The sequence below is a fragment of the Octopus sinensis genome, linkage group LG1 (assembly GCF_006345805.1).
Source record: "Octopus sinensis linkage group LG1, ASM634580v1, whole genome shotgun sequence".
NCBI lineage: Eukaryota > Metazoa > Mollusca > Cephalopoda > Octopoda > Octopodidae > Octopus > Octopus sinensis.
In genome coordinates this window covers 137,319,907-137,335,728 of record NC_042997.1, presented here as the reverse complement: position 1 = coordinate 137,335,728, position 15,822 = coordinate 137,319,907, and the positions used below count along the sequence as shown (strand labels likewise).

Sequence of the window (15,822 nt, the reverse complement as noted above, 5' to 3'; positions counted from 1 at the left end):
GGTTAGAGCCATTGTAAGCCTATCAAGTGAATGGCCTTTTGCTTCTCTCAATATGTCAAAGTATCACCCTTAGTTGAGGGGAATTTCTAAGCATTACCTGTTGGTATTTGCCTATTATGAGACAATAATACTGTATTTTATTAATAACAATATACGCAGTTTTTCCTGACTCATGGATTTTTAGACAACACATTATACACACACACACACACATAGTCTTTTATTTGTTTATCATTTGATTGTTGCCATGCTGGAGCACTACCTTTAGTTGAATGAATTGACCCCAGGACTTATTTTTTGTAAGTCTAGTGATTTTTCTATCAGTCTCTTTGCCAAACCATTAAGCTACGGGGATGTAAACACTCCAACATCGGTTGTCAAGCGAGGGTGAGGGGACAAACACACACACGCAAACATATACAGATATATATATACGTAAGAGATAATTGAGATTCAATTGAATTAGGTACTTAAGTAAAAGCACCAAGTTAGTGTGGTATTATCCATACAACTCAAAGTGAGGTGAATAAAATCAAAATAAGCAACAGGATATCGAGAGGTGATGCAGTATCATTGTTTCAAGAATTTTTAATTAGTTGGACACAATACAATTTTACTCAAATTCTCTAATAGAGCAAGAAGAAGGGAAAAGTCTATGTTGCTACAATGTAGCTCAAAATATACACTTCTAAGTTTGTTAGGGTCATAGATTGTAAAGGATTGTGGTTCATTTTTAATTTATTAGTCTTTTTTTTATCAACTACCAAATATAAGGCTAGAGGACAGTGTCTGTTTAGAATGGATAGACGGGGTGAGTTAACAGTTTATAGTTGGATATGGCCATAAATATTATCAGGATTTTAGGAAATGTGTAAGTAATTGTCTATAAAGGAGGCTGGGTAGGGGAAGACCCTAAATCAAGGTGTTAATTACCAGTTAAAGGTGCAAGATGCTAATAAAACCTATGATGTTAATACAGAGGAAATTATCATGGGGTACAATGGATAATTGTATATAAACAATATTGTTATGTTGTATGAAGATAAAATTTAAGATTACTAAAAATGATATTATAACCAAAATAGATAAACTGTGTAAATATACCAATTTTCAACATTAAAAAGGGAAGATTACATAGAATTAGTTTAATATTCATTCCTGTACTTAATTATTTACTTATAAGGTAGTTTCTATAAAGATTACTCTGGGTATTTACTTATGGAATACATGGGTGATAAACCATGTTATCTTTATATTAATTGTAAGCTAAGAATCAGAAAAATAAGTTGTGCACAGATACATATATTTAACTATGTTGATTATAACATACCCATGATAAAGTACAAATATTTGTGTATATTTACATGTGTCCAACTGATTAAAAATTATATTTATTTATGCAGCTGAGGATAGCATTGCATTTAAATTGATGTAATGATTGCATCGTTCAATTAAATGGAGTCACTTGAAACGGTTGTACTGCATCCCCTCTTGATATCCTGTTGCTTATTTTAATATATATATACATATATATATATAATATATATATATATATATATATATATATATATATATATATATATATATATCGGGCTTCTTTCAGTTTCCGTCTACCAAATCAACTTACAAGGCTTTGGTCGGCCCGAGGCTATAGTAGAAGACACTTGTCCAAGGTGCCATGCAGTGGGACTTAACCCGAAACCATGTGGTTGGTAAGCAAGCTACTTACCACACGGCCTATATATGTACATTATATGTGTGTGTGTGTGTGTGTAACATATATACAGATGTAATAAGCACCATATGTTTATTGGTCTTGTGGAATATTTGAAGTTAGAAAGGTTAATGCTTAATTTCAGTTTCACTTTCCTGTGACACGACAATATGTGTAACATCGTGTTCAAGTCCTCAACATGAAATGAGAACATTTTAATATAAAATAAATTTATAATTACTTTTAAGCACTACAAATTTCTGAATCTATGCTACAGGCAGAAAAACATAATGATCTTTAATAAGAAACTGAAACAACAGATTTAGAGTTTCATCCGTGAAAATATTTTCCAACGTATATTTTTTAGGCTGGTAGCTAAAAGAAAATACTCTGTAATCACTAGTAAGAATTTATGTATAATTGGCTGCCGTAATACTGCGCTATAGCTGTCAATGGCGTCGAGTGCTAGCTGTGAACATGTGTAACTAAATCTAATTACATATGTTTACAGTTGGGGACTAATGGAACAAGCCCATACAGTAAGGGGTGGATTGGTTATGAACTCCCACTTTACCTACATTAACAATAGACTCGTTCTGATTATTAAACATGCAATGTTTATTTGTAAGCAACGATGAACGTGGTATCTTTTAAAAGTTAGAACAAAAGAGAGAAAAACTGTCAGTATTTAACTTCGAAATTTGTTTTCGTGTTAGTAAAGTAGACAGAGAAAACGATTTAATGAATCCTTAAGAGTTAATTCTATTGCTACTGGCCTAGTCCGTAGTTATGTTGAGCTAAAGAACGACTTATGTTTCGAACTTATAAATAGAAAGGAAAGCCAATTTCGAAAGATAAAATAAAACTTTATTTGTTTTGTCCATTTTTGTAAAGAAATTACTCTTTGTGAAAATCATATATTTCTTGGGATAGTTTCGAATTATTACAATGTCCAGCTTGCGACCGTGGCAAAGAAACAAGTATGGCGGCAGCGTCAAGTCGGGAAGTAGTGGTGGTGGTGGCGGGGACTGAAAGCAGCACACAACAGCGACCACAGCGCAACAAAGACAAGATGGCTTTGGACTTGTTTCATTTAATCTTTCTTTTCCATTATTTTCAACACTATTACACCCATGTAGCGGCAGTAGAGAGCCACAGTCAAGGTGAGTATATCATCCTTTGAAAGGTCGTTATTTCAATGGTTTCATCTAATGTTTTGAGAGATTTTCCTCTTTGGCACGTACTTAGCACATTTTATAAAATACGCATCTGAAATTCTTTATTTACACATTGCATACATTTTATATCTTGCACTATCTGCTGTTATTGCATCAGACAAACGATAGTACTTTTCCTATTCGTAATATTTTGTAAAATTCAGCAAAATATAATAGTCAGTGGAACAGGATTTTTTCTTCCGTTTGACAATTGCTATTTTGCATTATGACAACATGGCTAGTGATATACCAACCAATTCGCAACTTTTGTCGACACAATGTGTTGAGTTTATTATTTGGATTATTAAAGAAAATTTAAAGTATCTTTAGAATATATGGAAATTTCTAGTGATAGTCATATTATATATATATATATATATATGTGTGTGTGTATATATATGTATATATATATATATAATAGAGAATATATTTGATTATTGGGTCTGTTTGTATGTTTGTGTAACGAAAATACCCATTACTGTCTTCCTCAGCTGTTTTCTGTCGACTATTTTTGCAATAGTACGTTATTTCTAACTGCTTATTTTCTCTAATTTCTTTCACTACACCAGCAAACTATCCACTTTTAAACATATCCTGTTTACTATAATTTCTGTTGTTCACTTACCAGTCTAAAATAGGTTTTATTTCTTATCGACTTCATGTCGTTTATAACGTGCTTTTGTGTATGTACAGACGAACATAATAAATTTTGATACCCATTCCGTCGTATTTACAAATGATTTACATATTTTTATTGCTTTAGGCATTTACATGTGTTTGTTATAACACACACTCTCCCTCGCGGAAATTGTATAGAGTCGACTGGCTTAGTTCCTTAAATTCGCTACTGTATTATCCATAACTATATTACATTAATGATAATTAAAAGCAAAATCTCCATCTGAATACTTATTTGATATAATTTCCGGTAAACAAAGGGGAAAAATGGTCCCTTATCTTTGTAATTGTTCTCTATATACGTATGTGTTTGTGTTCATTGTATGCTAACGTGTATGGAGGCTATAGAACTACTATATGGCTTGTTTACCACCAATACTGATATTTACGATTTAGTTCTTAACGAACGGATGACACTTTAATAAAATTACATTAATAATTATTGTTTTTATTTTTATGTTATCTTCGTGTAACTGTATTTTTATTTTTCTTATCGCTTCTCCACAGCTTTTATTCAAACTGACAAACATCTTACATATATAGTTGGAGACTTACACCATTTACCATTAGAAGTAAGTATGTTTATCCTTTATATGTGTATATACGCGCGCCCGTCTGTTGATGACCCATTGTAAATCTGTTTAATACATCACGCTGTATATTATCCGTCCATACGTTGTCGTCGTCAGTGCTTCAAGCTTCATTCTCTCCTTTAGTGATTTATATATCAGCACTGTTATACAGGAAGGATTCGCTTAGATATATTACTACGTTATAACACACTTGATCAATTATCATTTCTCGCATTCCATCAAGCAACCCTGTCATTACTTTTATTTTCAGCCTTCAAATTGTCTTAATATAATAGACAGATGGACAATTAGGGAAATATAACAAGTGGATTTGGAGCCAAAATAGCTTTCGTTATCTGAGGGGATTTCATTCTTAGTATTATTTTTATAACAAATATTACTTTGGGCATAAACACCTATATCATCGTCAATATTGTCTTTTATTTTACATCTTTATTTTGCCAGTCTTTTGAAGCGTGGTTATTTTTCAAATTATCCTCAAGGACATCTATTATTTCTCATTACAGCATTTAATTGAAATCAGTTTAAATTAATGTCCCAAGTACTGTGCACACCTTCAGTTTGATAATCATTTACTGTTAGCTATTATTTTCACAATCTAGACTATTGTGTGTGTAATGACGCTATCATAAACAGATCTTGCGTGTAAAAGATTAAACTTCGCGAATTTTTGATCTGCAAAATTCGATTCCCTCACTATTTCGTTTTCATTGAAAAATTACCTCTGAACTTTCTGCCTCATTCCCAGGGTACATTTTATATATATTTATATTTATTGAGTTTACAGTATTTTATATTTTTAATATAAACTGATTTTTAAAATTATTCCCTTAAATAAAACTTGATAAGTCGGATCACAGAAAGTTAAGCAACTTTCAGTTGGTCCAACACTTAGACAATCGTAATAATGAAAGTGGTCATTAAACTAGATTTACTAGAATGATTTTCATATAGAAGCTAGAATAAATCAAATGAATGAAAACGATTTTTACGATCATGTAGGGTATTAAGTATTTTTAATATAGAACTATATATTCCCAGTACAACCCACAGTATAAACACATGTCGATGACTGGTCTTTCTTTCGACTTAATTGATGAGAGCTGAGTAACCTTGAGTTTGAGCCATTTTTATCCAACACATTTTGTAGTGTGTAATTAAAGCAGGATATTTAAAACATTCGCATCCTATTTTCTATGTAAATTGAAAATATTCTTTGGCTACGGGTTGCCTGGCTCATATTAACGCTAGAAAAGCTACCTATATTTGCTTTAGTTTATAAAATTATCTAATGTGCATAGTATATTTGTCATTTTTAATCTTACTACTTCATCTTTAAGTCCTCATCATTATCAGTGTGAAACCTTGACCCATTGTGAAGTGTTTTCAATCAATCTCTTTATATCATTATAACCAATTCTGTTCCACGTGTTCAAGGCTTGTTTACTGTACCTAATATATTTACCTATTTTGTCACTTTTATTTTCTTTTACCCTCTTTTATCTGTTTCTCTCTATTACGTTTAGTTTTTCGTTTTAAAAACTACTTCATTGATCAAAACTAGAAATACCTACTAAATATGAACTTCCAAGTCATTCAATTTTTTGTTCACTGGGGCCTAACAAAGAGGAAACTATACAAGATGACTGTTGCATAGAAGCAATATTAAAAAGAAAGGCATAATGCCTAGTTTGCTTAGTTTTTTCGCTTACAACAAAGTGCACTTTCATCTCATTATTTCATGTTGACATTTGTAATTTTATTAATTTAAATTCCTATGTTAGTAATTTATACAGTTGGAGTGATAAATCAGTGACTGTTACATTTAGTCATAGTCAGCTTTGAATAAGTTCTACAAAGCAGCTTGATAAATTAGATATGGACACAATTTCTAGTGAACTGTAACTTAGAACTACAGCTCCTGAGAGTTATTGTAATTTGAAGTAAAATTGTTTTGGATTGTTTGTACGTTGATTTTGTAAAATTCAGCATGTAATCCACAAGGATCATTGATTATAGAATATATTCTTTGCTGGAAAAAGAAACTTTAGAGTGTCCAGGGTGCCCAGTTATACGATAGACATTCAAAATTTTTGATTTTTGTCATGCCGTTGTAAATACTTAATATTTGGTTTATCATTTTTTGTCATGGCCCACTTTTCCATGCTGGCATGGGTGGGATGGGTCATCAAAATTCAGGTTATTTGGAGCTACTGATTTCTTAGACTTATCAGGAACTATACCTTGCTTGCAAGTTCCATTTTTAGCAAAGCTTCTATGACTTGATACTCTTCCTATTGACAACCTCTTTACAAAGTATACTTTTATCATGGAAGATGTTCATCAGCACCAGAGAGGTTATCTTTATTCATTTTTCTTTTCCACAGAACTGGAAAGCAGGTTGATAGAGTATTAGAAGCAAATCAGAATAGGAGTAAAAGTGAGGTAGAAAAGTAATGAATACTAGTAGGAACAACGGGAAAGATTGGATGGTGGGTAGCAATAAAGATGAGAAATGGTGTATGGCACAGATTCAGTGCAATGCCATCCCTCTTTATAAAGGCAGTATGGTAGTAAAGAAGTTCTGTAATAGATGAGAAAATGACTAAAGGATGGAAATTTAATATGGACATAATGGGTATGCATCCCAATCTCCATTACCCCCCATCATCATATTTTGTGTTTGCTTGATTTGGAAGGGTCTTTTCCACGACAGCATTTTGCTCCATGTTATAGTGCTTTGTCATCTGTTTCGCAAGTTTCAACTTCTTGTGATCTTTTCATCCTGTCTTTCTTGGTCTCTCTTTTCCACTAGTTCCATCCATGGATGCTGCAGATGTATTGACTTGTGTTTCTTTTTGTAGCATATCCATGAATAGTGAGGTAGTAAGTATACTTGAGCCTAGGCACTTGCATCTGGAAACAACCCAGGCACAACAGAGGTGGTTTAGTTATTGTCTCTGGAATTCCACTGACCAACAAGAAGGCTAACCAAACTTTTAGGGAGCCTTTTTATCTCTTGCAGCAATTTATTTTATGCCTATTCTTATGGCTATCTACCCTTGTACATCTGCCATAATTGGTATCTAACTTCTCTATCAGCCTGCCAGTAATTGCATTACACTTAAATATTCATAGTTTACACAAGCTGCATCATAGAATCCTTTACTACATATCAAATATTTCTACTCTCTTCATGGCAGTGGAGTCTTGTCTTCTTTCTTGTTAACTAAAATCTTAGTCTTTACTAGGTTTACTTTAAGTCCTTTTAATTTATTTGTTGCTTACAAGTTTGGAATTTTCTTTTTAATCAGTTGACTGATACAGCTGTAAGAACTCCGACATATACAAGTTCTCATTGGCAGCCAGTCTTAAACTCCTCTGTTATGATGTAGAAGACTATAATTAGCAGGAAGAGACAGCACTAACCATAATACACACCAGCCTACACTCTAAATCTCTCACCAAACTTCTTGATAACTCTCACTTTACCGATGTTACTACATACTGTGTTTGCATGGTTCTCATGTGCCATTCATCTGTTTCCAGTTCTTTTAGTGATCAACAGGCTTTAGCAGTGTGTAGAACCCTGTCAAAGCCTTTTCCAGGTCAATAGATGTTAGGTAGAGTAGCTTATTCTTAGCTAAATACTTCTTGTAGTTGTCTCACTAGGAAGAAGGTATCAGTGGCACTCCATCCAAGCTTAAAACAAAACAACTCACCTGGCTTAAATGTCTACCTAATCAATTGTGCAGTAACTTTTGTAACCAAGTTCATCTATTTTACTCTTGTTGCAGTTAATGCTGATATCACAATGACATTCATTGGATATGACAAGTTCTTGTACAGCCCAGGTGACTGTGCAAATAATTAGTACTTATTGTGTCGAATATTTTCAGCATCTCTCTGATGGTCCTGTTGCCTTCCCTGTTTTCATGTCTTTAATCCCACTTTTGACTGTAGAGCTGTCAATTTAACTGGCTTGTTATTCTGTTGGATCTACTTGAGATGGACCCAATCCCTTCTATGTATTTCCTTTCAACAAATTACCTTCTTTCTTTTTGCTACCAGGGAGAGCAAGTGCACTGCTATTGTTTCATAGACACTCTACACCAATGGCATCTTGATTCTCTCTGGTATACTGCTTTGCAATCCAGACTACCTCACACCTCTAATCTTTCATATTGCAGTACATACTCAGATCTACTTTGCACTTCTCTTCTTGCAATAGGTAGGAGTGGCTTAAAAACATTCCTGAAAATATATTTTGTTCCATTTACATTCATACTATTTAGTAATGTTTCCTGCAGTACTCAAGATTCATTATACCACTATGTAATATCTAGTTTGGTATCACCTGTCTCTGAATTCAAATTCTACTTGCATTGATTTCTTCTTTTTTTTTCCTCACGTCACCTAAGGGAATATAGTATAGAACCTAATGCAATTTGAATTAGATTCAGCTAACTGTACATTCCTCCTCTGAGAGAAATTAAATCAATCCATGTCATATATGAATAAGTGAAACAAATTGATCACGAACTAACACTGATACTGTTGATGTACATAAACACAAAGAGCAGTCATTTTCAAGCCAGAAATGTGTGTCCCAAAAACTGTTATATGAGGATACATTAAGTTATGGAATCTTCATATATATATATATATATATATATATAAGACTAGCAGCTAAGCCTAGTTTCACCCGGTCTGTTTGGATGATGTGGCTGTGATCGTTTTCGATTAGGCATAAACTATAACAGCGTTTCTCAACCATATCATTTTGGGTCCCTCTGTTTTGATTGGAGCCTCCAGCTGTATGAAAATTTTCTGACTCTTCCCCTCTCACCCACTTGTCAGAAAATAGCTTCAGGAGTTGTGAAGAATGAATTTGTACGTAGTCTGTTTCTGAGAGCTATTCTATTGGACCTCTGTCTAATCATTAAAACATTGATTTAAATATGAACATAGAAAGAAATTATACATTAATCCCTATTTTTGTATCCATAAAAATTTTATTTGCAAAGAGCAGAAATTGAAAGAAGATATATGAAATGGATGTGTGTGTGTGTGCATGCTTGCGCGTGTGAGAGAGAAAGATAGTGAGTGAAGGTGTGTATCGTGATGATTGATGTCTTTTAAGGTACACACACATACATAGAAAATGTCTTCGTATAAAATTTTTATGATAGTTGATTTATGGAAAGATTGTTAAATTTTTGAAATGCAAATATGTGAATGAAAATTGAATTCAGACCTCTACATGGTAGCTAGACCTGGCAGAAATAGCAGCCAAATCTCCCTGAAAACACCCTACTGTCTTAATCCGACAATTCTGCCTATTATGTAGTTTGAATGAGAAACTATAACTAAAGATTAAGATTATTAACCCCACCAAGAGGTGAAAGAAGAGAGACAATATAGCAAAAGTTTTGGGTGACTGTCATCCTGTACTCCTCTTGTTGCTATTGAAATGGTATATGCCGGCTGTGTGAGCAACTGGTTGTTTTAATGGCGGAACAAACATGGGAATTCCATTAGAAAAAGTTTTAATCGATTTTATCGGTAAGTATGGAGCCATTCCAATTTATGCACCTGTCTCCATGTGTGACATTTTCACGCGAATCCACCCAGCAGTTTGGTTGTGACTAGTATGATTTGAACTTATCGCAATTCCCCAAAAATGCTCAATATTCTAGATGTTTCAATATAAAGTTCTACTTAAACCAGCAAAAGATAAGTGTCTTGGTGCTATACACAGCACAAAAGCAATGGGTATGAATTTTCTGCTCTGTAAGCCAACCCCCTATTGACTTGGTCTATTTTGATTTCATGATGCAGAGGTAAAACTTAGTAAACATAAAAGCTGGTACTTTCTTTAGTGAAAATGGTTACATTTTATAATAGCAAGATGTGTGTGATGCTATCATACATTACGGAATCTAAGGCTATATTGACACACACCGATGAAATTGACCACTTTCTAAAATACAATCTCTTCATTATAGACACACATATGGAAAAGATAAGACAATTTTTGAATTATTAAATTGGCATTTAAACTGGCCATATCTGGTCCAAATATTTGTGTTCAAACTGTCTAGACCTCATCTCAACATCACCATTTCCATCTTTTAACATTCATCCTCTATTCTTCCATATGTTGGACAATCTGACAGGATCTGACTGGCCCGAGGACTGCATCATGCTCTAATGTCTGCTTTGGCATGGTTTCTATGGCTGGATGACCTTCCTAATGCTAACCACTTTAGAGTGTACTGAGTGCTTTTCTGTCTTTAGGTACTAATACTATTAAGATTGCTACATAGTTCACAAGAAAAATAATTCTTTTCAACTGATTGGAGATACCACAAAAAGGGAGACAGTCTTATACTAGGAGTCAAATGAAAGAAAGGGCTGGGACAAGTTTCTTCCTGCAGTTAACTACGTGCCTATTTGCATTATAGAACAGTGTGGTGCTGGAGAGTCAAATGGTAGTGATGAAGTGTCAGGGTGAACCCTTAAAGTACAAGAAGGAAACAATTGTGGGCAGGTAGAAGTTGCAAAAGTAGGATTAGGGTTAGGGTTGGTATAATGAAGGAAGAACAAGAATTAAAAGGTGGTTAATGATAAATATGAATTGGAAGGAGTAGGTGATGTCTAGAGATTGGATAGGGTGAATAGTGGATAAGAGTGGAGGGATGATTGACGATACACAAGTTATATGAAAGGTTGGGGAGAGTAGGAGATGACTGACAGTACAGAAAGTGAGGACATCATTGTTAAGTTTGCTCTGCAATCATGTAGTTCCAGTTTCAATTCTACTGTGTGGCATCTTGGACAAGTGTTTTCTATTATAGCCTCGGGTCAATTCAAGTCTATAACTGAAATTGAGTAACTAAACTCTGGAAATCTGTCAGTGGACCATATCTATTTTTCAATAGTAGCCTTAACTGATTACTCAATCTAACACCACCACTTAACTCTGGATGCTTTCATGAGAACCTACTCGGTTGTTGGTTTATTCCTCCTGCTAAGCTCTCCAGTCATGGCACTCGCCTTCCCCTTCTAAGGAAAAACAACTAAAAGAGCCATAATTTGATTAAGTACGTCAGTAGTTGTAGATTTTGTAAAAGTTCATCAGTTTAATGGTTGGATTCAGTTCAAACTGCAATATAATAGTGCACCATCTAAAATATTGAAGATCAATTTTGGAATAAATTATCAGAGTATTAGGCATTAAATATGGTGATTGTTCTAGATATGAATTCTCAATGAATATAAGGGGTATAGTGTTGTAGGCATTTTTAACCTTTTTTTTATTCTAGTGTACATTTAGTTGAATCATCTTTGCAAGTATGTTTAAGGAGTCTGTTTATGAAGAATGTGCAGACCTGGAGAGAGGTTCTATGTGAAAGAGGCTTTTGGAAAGAGAGGCCTAATGTATTGTGTAATATTACTTTAAGAATATGTAGTTAGTAGGGTCTTTGGCTGTAGTAATGTCAAGAAGCAAGACTCGGCTAACTACTGGATATGCTATAAAAATTAACTGATGACTAAGAAGAGCTGAATCAACACATGTCAAAGTAATGCAAATTATTAATGTTGAGTACAAACAGTAAGTGTGCTACATTGCTAAAATGTTTTTATGCTATAATTTGACTGAAGGTCTCTTGAAATTTACACCAACAAGAGACCTCTGTGTTGACCTGTAAAAGAGTTCTTCAATAAATCTCTCTCTGAGAAACCTTAACAAGTGATTGGTGAAATAAGATCTGCCATAATCTAGGAGGTGGTTAAGATTGGTTAACAGTCAAGAGTGTCTTGTTTGGCAATAGGTTGCACATTGGGACAGATAAATGAAAGAATTTAGTAAGGAAGCAGCTCACTTGTGAACAGTGTTCTCTGCTAATGATAGAGACTATTAGGATTAGTGGTCTCATTTAATAGCTTGTATAAAATTGAAATTCCAAGTAATTAACTAGTGCCTTATGGTTGTTATGTTCTGGCTCAAATTGTAGTAAATTTAGATTGTAATGATGGGTTTAAATATTTTTATATTTCTAATCAGATATCTCAAAAGCTAGCTTTGCACATAAAGAAGTGACAGCTCTGGCAGTCACTTGTCAACCAGATGTAAGTTATGAATGTTTCAGCTTCTGAATGAGCTGATCATCATATATGGAATGTAGCTAGAAAATGTTGAGATCATGAGACCAATAGAAGGGAATATTTAGGTACAGAATGCAGGGTGGTTGAACATCTATTGGTGACTGGTTGAGTTTGGGAGTAGATCTTTAAAATGTTAAAAAGTTAAATTTTCAGTTATAGTAACTGGAAATTTGTGTTGCTCCTGTCCAAGTCAAAGAAAATTTCCTTAAGTACAGACTTCAAACTGTAGTATAATATAAAGCTTAATATCTGTCCATCTGATTAACATTACTTTTTGTTTCATATATATTTTATACAATCCTTAAACTATTTGAAAGATAAATATTCCAAGATCATTATTTCTAAAATTGGTTTTAAGTCCCCTTCTTAAGTATTCTTGGAAACAGGCTCACATTGCTATGGTTCTTTTTCAGAAATATATCTAATCAATCAAAACAAATCAAAATAGATGAACATCAATGGAATTTGTATCTTTGTGGTGCCAGTACCGCATCGACTAGCCTCCGTGCTGCGGGCACGTAACAAACACCATCCGATCGTGGCCGTTCGCCAGCCTCATCTGGCACCTGTGTCGGTGGCACATAAAAACACCATCCGAGCGTGGCCGTCTGCCAGCCTCGTCTGGCACCTGTGTCGGTGGCACATAAAAACACCATCCGAGCGTGGCCGTCTGCCAGCCTCGTCTGGCACCTGTGTCGGTGGCACATAAAATCACCCACTACACTCTCGGAGTGGTTGGCGTTAGGAAGGGCATCCAGCTGTAGAAACACTGCCAGATCTGACTGGCCTGGTGCAGCCTTCGGGCTCCCCAGACCCCAATTGAACCGTCCAACCCATGCTAGCATGGAAAACGGACGCTAAATGAATGATGATGATGATGATGAATGGACTATATTAAATTCAAGAAAACCTTTCAGTACTAAGACAGATGTTCAGCCCTTTACTTGACAAACCTATCTATTTCAACTATCTTAGAAATTTCATTGGACTGCAATTTCCTAATATTTGCTTGTATTTACTGATTCAGTATGGCTGAAATAATTACCCTTTTCTTGTACTTGAGCACATCTTTAGAACTGCACAATAGTAGTAGCTGTGTACTGTTTCAGCATTGAAATAAGGATGATTTTTAGAAACTGAAAAGTGATATTTAAGCAAATCTGGTGTTTAATTTAATTTTTCCTGTTTGGAATATTTTTCTCTACTTTTCCATTAACGCTGTCTTGTTCCTACTTTTGATATCAAGAGAACTTTTATAATTATCAATTTTCTTTTCTATTTCAGATAAAACCAGGTGAAAGTTATTCAGAATTAAAGTAAGTTTACTGTTATTTTTAGAATTGTTGAGTTAGAGTTGTAGTAATTTTCACATCATTCATATTTACAATTTTTTTCTTTCAGCTTTCATGAAGAAAATAATTTACCAAATGGGGTTCGGCTTGATCCAACAATGTTAGATTTTGGTGAACAGTGAGTATTGAGAAATTTGAAGTTAAATATTTTTAACTTATTGCAAAGACATCCCCCTGCACCACCCCACCCCCATTTTCTCCCAAATTTATTAAAAAAAAATTTTTTTTTTGTCAAAAACCCACCATTTCTGGACATGGATGTTCCAGAAAATTGCCAAAAATCAGCATTGCTAAATTATTTCCTCTCCCCCCCAAATTCTTCTTCAATTTTGACTTTTTTCCCCAACATCAACCCTAACCATAATTACAGAAATGTTTTGAAATTTTTGACTGAATCATAATGCCTGTATTTTTCTGCATATTTAGAAGAAAAATTCTTATATTTTACAATTTTGGGTAATTTTTTTCAGAATCATAATCTCTGTATTTTTCCGCATATTTTGAAAAAAAGATTTCTGAAAAAAGTATCTCTTTTTACATATCTCCCTATATCATGCACATCTCTTGTTAAAATTGTGTATCTAGAATCTTCTTACATTCAACTTATACATTACCAACTTTATGCTCTAAACAAAACGATTTTAATTACCATTAAACTTCTCAGTTCACACTAGGTATCATAAAGCATATTGCCCTACTCTCTTTCCCTTGTGTTATAAATTGCACCAACTTTTGCTACGTAAATAACTAAAATCAAATATTTTATCTGTTTTGTAGCCCTGTGGGTATGCCTCATCTACAACAGGTCTCTGTACATAATGCTGACACAAAAACCAGTTTACACCTGTTGTCCATATCAGGCAGTACAGCACATTTTCACTGTTCATTTTTTCAAGATAAAGTAAGATGCTTATATATGTATTTTTCTTTTTTGTTTTTCCTATCAGATCTCTTCATTTTTGCTTATTGTTAAAACGTATGGTCCTTAGTTTAAACAAAGCTACATTGTGTTGTATAATGAGACAAAATGCAAATAAACTTTTTACAGGCTATACAACTTAGAAAATAATACCATTCCTGCTAAATAGTTGTGTATTAATTATAGGAACCTAATATTTAAGTGTTAAAGTAATTGCAGCAATAATTCAAATGTAAATATTCAAATTTGCTAAATTTATTTTGGAAATGTTCGCATACATATTTGTACGTATGTATATATAAACATCTATAATTTCTGTGCTAGCATTTTAAAGTTAGGTCTTGTAAAGCTATCTTTATAGTCATGTATCCTTTCTGGGTTATCACTACCACAATTATTACTTAGTTTTTGGCACGTAAAAAGCACCATCGGTTCGTGGCCGTTGCCAGCCTCGCCTCGCCCCCGTGTCGGTGGCATGTAAAAAGCACCATCCGTCCGTGGCCGTTTGCCAGCTCCGTCTGGCACCTGTGCGAGTGGCACGTAAAAAGCACCCACTACACTCACGGAGTGGTTGGCGTTAGGAAGGGCATCCAGCCATAGAAACACTGCCAGATCAGACTGGGCCTGATGCAGCCTTCTGGCTTCACAGACCCCAGTTGAACCGTCCAACCCATGCTAGCATGGAAAGCGGACGCTAAATGATGATGATGATGATTGAGTGAATTAATGAAAATCAATTAATCTTTTATTTCTTTGTAGAATCTATGTGACTTGCAATGAATTCTTACTCTCTCTCTTGCAGATGGTTCCTCCTGGAGGAAACACAACATTTGATGTTGTATTTCTAGCGCGTCAGGTTGGCCCAGTTGAAAATACATTATATATTCACACAACCCAAGGGTCTTTTAAATATCAGGTTAGTTGTTTCCTTTTATTTTCATTATCTCCAGAATTTGTGTTTCAGTTTTATATAGACCCAAATTTCTAACCAAGCCTCACTATTTCACTGTAATCCTTCTTTGGCTTAGCTCTAAGTAATATTTTCTCTCTAATTACCATATCCTCTGTATGCATTATTCATACATATTGTACTAGTTAAGATTTGTGCATACACTAGTTAGTGTAACTAATTCTGACTTGTTTTCTAAACAGTCAAATTACATATGAAGTGACATTG

General features: G+C 34.2%; 1 protein-coding gene across 3 annotated transcripts in view; it reads left to right on the top strand.

The window, feature by feature from the left end:
- Window positions 1–2,402: 2,402 nt before the first annotated feature.
- The window catches only part of LOC115232659 (transmembrane protein 131), a 69,243-nt gene continuing 55,823 nt past the window's right edge, over window positions 2,403–15,822 (top strand). The window contains exons 1-6 of one of the 3 annotated variants that reach the window (XM_029802686.2): window positions 2,403–2,877; window positions 4,117–4,181; window positions 13,659–13,690; window positions 13,776–13,844; window positions 14,504–14,627; window positions 15,448–15,561. In XM_029802686.2, coding sequence (XP_029658546.1) covers window positions 2,697–2,877; window positions 4,117–4,181; window positions 13,659–13,690; window positions 13,776–13,844; window positions 14,504–14,627; window positions 15,448–15,561 — 585 coding nt within the window. In that variant the 5' untranslated portion in view covers window positions 2,403–2,696. The remainder of the gene's footprint in view (window positions 2,878–4,116; window positions 4,182–13,658; window positions 13,691–13,775; window positions 13,845–14,503; window positions 14,628–15,447; window positions 15,562–15,822) is intronic. The other 2 variants (XM_036505038.1, XM_029802679.2) reach the window with 2 other exon arrangements.